Source organism: Andrena cerasifolii, chromosome 10, assembly GCF_050908995.1.
Source record: "Andrena cerasifolii isolate SP2316 chromosome 10, iyAndCera1_principal, whole genome shotgun sequence".
Lineage (NCBI taxonomy): Eukaryota > Metazoa > Arthropoda > Insecta > Hymenoptera > Andrenidae > Andrena > Andrena cerasifolii.
This window is the reverse complement of record NC_135127.1, coordinates 12,092,744-12,100,076: the sequence shown is the minus strand read 5'-3', so window position 1 is coordinate 12,100,076 and position 7,333 is coordinate 12,092,744. Positions and strand designations below refer to the sequence as shown.

General features: G+C 48.9%; 1 protein-coding gene across 2 annotated transcripts in view; it reads right to left on the bottom strand.

Annotated features, from left to right (window-relative positions):
• Positions 1-739: 739 nt before the first annotated feature.
• The window catches only part of LOC143373667 (spondin-1), a 91,701-nt gene continuing 85,107 nt past the window's right edge, over positions 740-7,333 (bottom strand). For both annotated transcript variants that reach the window (XM_076821123.1, XM_076821124.1), the window contains exons 5-7: positions 7,118-7,290; positions 4,584-4,948; positions 740-4,078 (exon numbers count right to left, since the gene is read on the bottom strand). In XM_076821123.1, coding sequence (XP_076677238.1) covers positions 3,771-4,078; positions 4,584-4,948; positions 7,118-7,290 — 846 coding nt within the window. In that variant the 3' untranslated portion in view covers positions 740-3,770. The remainder of the gene's footprint in view (positions 4,079-4,583; positions 4,949-7,117; positions 7,291-7,333) is intronic.

The window sequence follows — 7,333 nt, the reverse complement described above, 5'->3', positions numbered from 1 at the left end:
GCTTATTTTCACTTTCAATCAACATCGTGCCCGGCATATCGATGCAAAGTATCTACAGTGTCGCTCGATCAGCAACGTTCTTTCAACAGCGAGGGTCGCGAATCTTCGCCGAGGCTCTCCTAAAATCCTCCAGCCGAATGAACGAACGACATTGACGCGATTAACTGTAGGCACGCGGCTAAAAAGGATTTCCGGATAACAGAGGAAGCGATTTAACGTCCGAGCAGCATCATTGCACTTTGTTCGTCCTCAAGAGCCGAGAACCGAGAGCCGGGGGTCGAGCAAAGGGTGGCTTCCACCCTCTTATCTGGCGAAGCTGGGGTTTCAAGATCGTACGCCCCCTAGGTATTGTATTCCTGCACCTATACCTGTCCCTCGTACTCGCCTCTCTTCCAGCAAACACGACGTCCTTTATTTTCGGGTAATGTTGCGTGATAACAACCAACGCTGCCTGGCTAGTCTCTCCGCTTGGGATTGCTCCGCTGGGACGATTATTAATATCGCCGGCTAAGCCGCGGACAGGGATCTGGGATCGGGGATCGGGGATCGTTAACAAAAAGAGCGTTGCCCACGAGATTTGGCTGGTTGGTTTTTTCGGGGAACAATGATCGCAGCCATGGTAGGGGTTGGAGGGTTTTGCGCCGACGGATCTGCCACGAACTAAGATAATGGTGAAAAGAAAGACGTCGGAAGGCGGATAGACAGGCAAGTGGGGTAGATGAAATCGTACGAGGCCGTATCCTGAAATAATAGCTACTTTATTGTTACATGAATACCATTCATACGTCACAAGTGAAAAATATTGTTCGAACGGATTTTATCGACAGATTTTATTATGTAATATAAACTTACGTGTTATACACTGCTACATGTCCTTGCTTAACGGTTAGGTCCTATCGGCTAGTTCCTTAGATGCTAGAATGCACAGTGACTTGTACAGAATCATTCTCCTTCATTCCCTTCGTCGCTCTCTCATTGATTTGTCATTGTCCCTCGTGAACCGTTTTCTGCGCGCAAGGAAGAAGGGAGAAACAAGTGTACGTATGTACCTACGAGTGTATGTACGTGTTTACGCGTAGAAGGAATAAAGAAAGAACAGAGAAGGCAGGAAGAGAAAATCGAAATGGGGAAAGGTGGAAAGGATAAGATATACATTTACACGAGCGTTTCTTTGGTAAAGTCTCCTCCTTGTTATCTCGCGCTTTTATTTCTTAGGCAAAGTCCAGCTACTACTCTCCTTTTCTCCCTCCGTGTCGTTGAAACTTTCGTTACGAAAGAGTCCCCTCGAGCGTTTAGTTTATAAAACGTTCATCCTTAATGCTGCTAAAACTGCGACGGCTTGGTCCTTCTTCCTGGTAGAAATGAAAGGCCTTCCCTTGTAGTCCTTCGTCGACGGTGGTGGTGGTGGTGGTGGTGCTGGTGTGCATTGTGCTCCGAGAAATTTCACCGGTCCACGGATTAACCGGGCTCGCGACCGTTCGCTTCCGCGAAACGTCTTTCGTTTCTTCCGTCCTTTTGCCAACACAGCTTTTCCCAATCCAGGATGAAGATTAGTTTTCATCAGAATTAGTTTCGTTCACCTGAGATTACGCTATATTCTTGTACTTTTTATCGACTCGGCATCCAATGTTTATCGGCTCCTTTCGTATTCAAGATCGTCAGAAGATGGTATGTAACGCGGGGGTTGGTTAATTCTTCGATACGCTAATCACGGTAGTCGTTACGAAATGATATTACAGGGAGAGGAGGGCAAAAGCCGAGCGCGCTATAATACGAGCCTATTCGTTAACGAGTTACGATTAAACGTTAGTTGTTAATTATTATCGTTAAATTTACGCCTAAGATATAATACATTCACCTAAGACGTACCCGATGATATCTTTTGTAAAAATTTCCCTACCGCGCCATGACAACCAACATCGTGGCGTTACGGAGGGAAAGCTCTTCCCCCTCTTTTTCTCCTTTGTTCCGTGGATTTCGCGTGGATATCGCGTGGATTTACGCGAGAATTCGACGAGGCGAAACAGGCACCGGGAAAATTGCATTCCTGCGTCGATACGTACCGTTTCGCAAACTCAAATCATTCTGATATCGTGCAGCAGGCACAGTTCCTTTTAACCCCTTAACCGTGTCGCCCTTTTCAAACAAATGCATTCTGCGTTGCCGATGGGTATTATTTTGCATCTGCTTTCGACGAGGGCAGACTGTACTCGGCTCAAGGGTTAACAGAATCGGGAACAGAGATCCGCGATATCAATTAGAAGCCGCGAAAACAGGAAGATAGGAATCGACTTGCGCGTTCCACTTTCGAATACGTGCCTCGAACGCGAGTCCCAAAAGTCAGGGAACAAATCTAAAGCTAGCTTTGGGCAAAAAATATCCGACAACACCGACAATGTCCCTCTAAGGGCGCCGTGTCGCGCCGCGCCGATCGACACTCGAGCTACCTCGTTCTTGAATTCCTTCCGAGAAACTTTTCCATCGATCGGCTTCTTCATTCGTCACGCGTACAACGCACGCACACATGCTCGAATATAACATCATACATACCTGCACATACATGCACACATATACACGAGCGAGACGGTGTTCCTCCGTGCGAATCCAATGGACTAATTGCGTTCAACGCTTTAGCCTCGGGGAATTGCCGGCGAGTTTTCGGACCTTCAGAGAACTCTGTACCACCGTTGCTTCTCCTCTCCTTCTCCCCCTTCTTCTTCTTCTTCTTCTTCTTCTTCTTCGCCTCCTACTTCTTTTTTATATTCTCGAGGACGACCGAATTGCTCGGTGGAAAATGGGGCGTTCGTGTTCGTGTTCGAGTTTCCGGGGATCTCGTTCAAGAATTGGTTTCACTCTGAGCGGGATAATCCGTAAACCGGCTCGAGTTCTTCTGGAATTTTGCGTTCGAACCCACCTCCAACCGAGCTCCATCTCGTATCTGATGGATCGTATCGACGACCAGGCAGCGGCAGCGGAGTCACAGAGTCGATCCTACTCCTTCGAGTTTCCCTTCTTTAGCGATAATTTCTTTAATATTTCTTGCAAATAAACAGCTTGATGAATTATAATTGGAAAGGTTGAAATTTTCCCTGTGCTCTTTCGGGTTTGCAGGAAATATCGTGCGCAGGAAACGCAGAGTCGATAGGCGATCGATTGTGAGCACGTTGGAAAGCCTCTGCCCCTCGAAAGTCACCGAATTTGCCTTAACTGATACGCGCTCGACGTTGCGTTCTTCCAATGTCCATACGTTCCGCTGGTTATGCGCAGAATCGAGGTGCATTGGATCGGTTAGCTATCGGGGAGCTCGGGTTGATTAACGTGCAAAAGAAACTCGATTTGTAGGTGAAGATTTGCGGACTAACTCGCAAGGATCGATATGTCTGTGCCTATTAGTCAGCCGTCATATCAGGAATATTAAAAATATTTCATTCCACGAGGCTCTCGTTTTTCTCACTATTATCATCTCGAAATGTCTCCGACAGTCGATCAACGATACCAACGTTGCACACACTTACAATACAGCGGTTGAAAAAGGCTAAGAAGGCTAAAAAGGCCTGAGAAACGTCAACGAAACTTTCCAAGTGCAAACAGCCGCGGCTGGACGATCCTCCCTCCGATCGAGCAACATCGCCCCGACGCTCGTCCGTCGGCGCGTCGCGTCGCGTCGCGTCTTCACCCCCGCGAAATCGTTGGTTCTACGACTACGATAACATTATTGACGCATTCTAGCGGACCACTAATGACGATCCGCCGCGTTCGTCTAGGTATTTTCACGCGCGAGACCCGCTGCCGGAGCTCGCCAAACCCTCCCGTTCCCGGCCCCGATCCCGATCCCGATCCCGTTCCCGATCGATCTCCGGATAAATGGCCTCGGATCGGTGGAGCACGATAGATTTGCCGTCGGAACAGGGGCTCGCGCTGCCGCACCACTTGGTTTCCTTCAACGGTGGACACGAGGATCCACCGCGACGTGGCTTTATCGCTATCTTCCGCGTCCTCTGGGTCTCCCCGACTCCGCAGCTACGGCTGCAGGCGCTCCACGGACCCCATTCACCGACCTTGCAGTCCCTTGGAGGACCTGCAATAATCGACGAGCACTCTTACTCGGTCTACAGCAGACTTGGTTAAACGTAAGCCGGATTTAAAAGGCGAAGCTTAATTGAGCCTCGATCGACGTTCAATCGAGCGCGCCGCTGAACCCAAGCCTCCCCGAGACGAGAGAATAGTCTTCGAGAACAATCTGACCGGGCTTGTGGCCTAGGTTTAAGTACACTTTAATGAGAGTGATTAGAGAAAAGGAGCGATCGTAGTCGTGGTGCGCTTGTCTTTTAAGCCGGTAGCCAACGTGCTCTCTGTTGGTCCTCTATTCTCTAGACTTACGTATCAGATATAGCTAGCGAATGGGACGTGAATTTGATCTGAAGCGAGTGTTTGAATAGGCGAGCTACTTATGCATACTGCGTGCACACAGAGTAAACCGAATGAGGAAATAATATCTTTGGAAATGGAATGCGCGTCGACAGAGGCTACGATTCCGAATCAGAGTGCGGCCCAAGAGAAACGAATCTACTTAGTCTACTTACGTGTTCTCACGCGTTTTCCTTTGGACGTCTGTCTATGATGCTTCATCCTGAGCCTGTGCTGACGCTGGCTTGTGATGTCGGTGGAATTCCACGAATGGCCCAGACTATTTCCACCGGATGTGTTGGCCATCTTCCTCTGAATGTCTTTGAAGATTTCAGCCTTTTGTGCCTCGGCCATCTGCTTGTATATCTGATAGTATGGCCAGCCAACTTTGGCCGCGACTTTCGAGATGTTCGGCGCTGGTGTCGCGCCGTTCCTTGGCCTTTGGAACGCGTACGACGACGCGATGCTGTCTATGATCGCTGCTTTATTGTCCCGCGGTAGGTCCGTCACCACGTGACCGCTTCCTGTCGTTGTCCAGTACCTGAAAGCAACAAGATCGACGGTGCTGCAGAGGCGCAATTTCAGCGAGAGGCAACCTCGTTCCTTCTCCACCGAGATGAGCAGCAGAGAATCACTGCCGACCCGCGCTAGCCCGTGCGCGCTTCTTAATTTATTTCCTACGCATTTGCATGATTTCAATTTCGTCCGACGAAATCTGCTTCCCGTTGGGATAGGATAGACTTTCCAATTGGCTCCCCAGCCGTGCCTCGTCTCTCGCTAATTTCATTTCGCGGCTTACTTATTATTTTTTCCACCAGCTCGAGCTCGAAAGGGGATGCTGCTCGCGAGGCGTTTCAGGATCGACCGAAAGGCCGCTGTCTCTGATGATTGTAGAAACGAATGTTTCAGCTGAGAAGCCTGAGAGGAAGAGGCTCGCGCGCAACGGTTAACCCGCGCACGCTCTAGCCATTACGAGAATCACGGAAAAGTTTACTTTGCGCAGCTCATTTACGTCCTCCTTATTATTAATGGTCTCGTTAATATTAAACATTGTTGGGCGTCGTTATTTGCCTTACACGGTAATTTACATTTATGCGGATCCGGCCACACTATTTTTCGCTTCCTTTTCACGGCCCTGTTCCCCGGCGCCGCGCTAGCGGTGAGGGGTTTAAACTTTGCGTAAAACAACGGAATAAACTACGCTTTCGTCCAGGATTTAATCATGTTTTTTTTCCCGGCGAAAACGCTGCAACCAAATGAAGAGGAAAACACTTGGCATTTTTGCGGTCTCCGCTTTTAAATTTTAACGTTCAACCCTAGTGGAATTGCTTCAACTACGAATCTCCAATTAACTTTGCCGCCGACTTGGCTAATTTTCTAATTACCGTCCGATACGCTTCTGACGTTATGCAAATCGCGTGAAATTGCAAAAAGCGAACAGAGGCGAGTCAAGGGTGCTCGACCGCGTCCCAGCGAGCGGCGAGGGAGTGTCGTGCATTTGCACGGATAGGACTCGCGATTGAAAAGAACAATAACCGATTCGAACGAGCCCAGCCGAAGAGACGCTTGCAACTTGAAATAGTTCGTTCTCTACCACTGTGCTCGCTAATGGTTACAGTTCCACGTAGACGGCGGCGTAACACCACTTTTGTCCTTTTGTCGCAGAAAATCGTTTAAACCGTGCAGATTGAATTTGCGGAAACAACCATGAGCCGAAGCGCTTCGCGTGACCGCGTTTGTTTCCGATTCGGCGTGAAGCAGCCGAAAACGCCGAGAATGCTGCGCGAAAGTCGGCCTTTCTTCATGGATCATCCGACGAAATAAATCCAGCCCGTGCCCGGCCAATAATCCGGCCGGAAGTTTTCAACAGGATTTTAACACCGATTCCAAAGGAATAGCTATGTAGGCAAATATGCACATTTACCAGTCGCGTTTGTCACGTAAACGGGAATGAATTTAGAGGAACGTCAAGTACGCGCGAGTAACTGAAAAGATATTTACGAAAATACGTTATTATATTGAATTTGCAATTCGGATTGCTCATTACTGCGATCGGTTAGCCGGCGGATGGGCGGTTTTAAAATGCAAATGCTTGTCGGGGCATAAATTCCTGTCCAACGGCTGACAACGGTAAATTCCGAGTTTCCAGTGCTTCCGGTACCCGTCGTTGACACCTTCGTGAAAAATTTAGAAACACCCCGTGTTCCTGATGAACAGTCGAGGCGAATAAAGTTGCATTTCTTTAATTAAATAAACGTACGTCGGATCGATTCTCCGTGAGCGACTCGTTTCGAGTGGCCAAGGAAAAATATCTTTTCAGTCTGTGTGCTCTCGATGATGTCCTATTTCCACAGCCTGTTTTTCGCGATACGTCTGGACAGTGTCGCGCGGTTTTCAGCCCGCCAGGCCCGCCGGATGTCCTTTATGCGCGAGCGCCCATTCAATGCGTCTTCCTGGTTATCGTCCAAGCTTCCCTGGCAAGCGTTTCCGGCGCGGGACCTATTTTTTCCAGCTCCGCATTTCCCATTGTCTCGAAACGAATGGAACGGGGTTACTCGGGCAAGATGTTCGGATCTCGTTTTAGAAGGGGACCTTTTTTCACACATCGGTTACTATTTTCGCAATTTCTAGGTTATTTTAAGTTCATATCACGCTTTCCTTGGCCAGGAGAAATTCGACAGGAATAAATAAGCGAACGCAAGGAACATACCTGTATCTCTGAGGGTCCATTTCCTTCCGTTCTTCGGCGATAGCCTCGTTCAAGTCCCTGTTCGGATCGATCCCCCTGGGGGTAGGTCTGCTCGCTAGTAGATTGTCGTTGCTGACGAACTCCACTTCAACGTCGTCCTCGTGATACGTTTCGGTTAAGGTATACTCTCGTAGCTGCAACACACGTACGACGTGGTCTGGATGAGAAACACTCTCG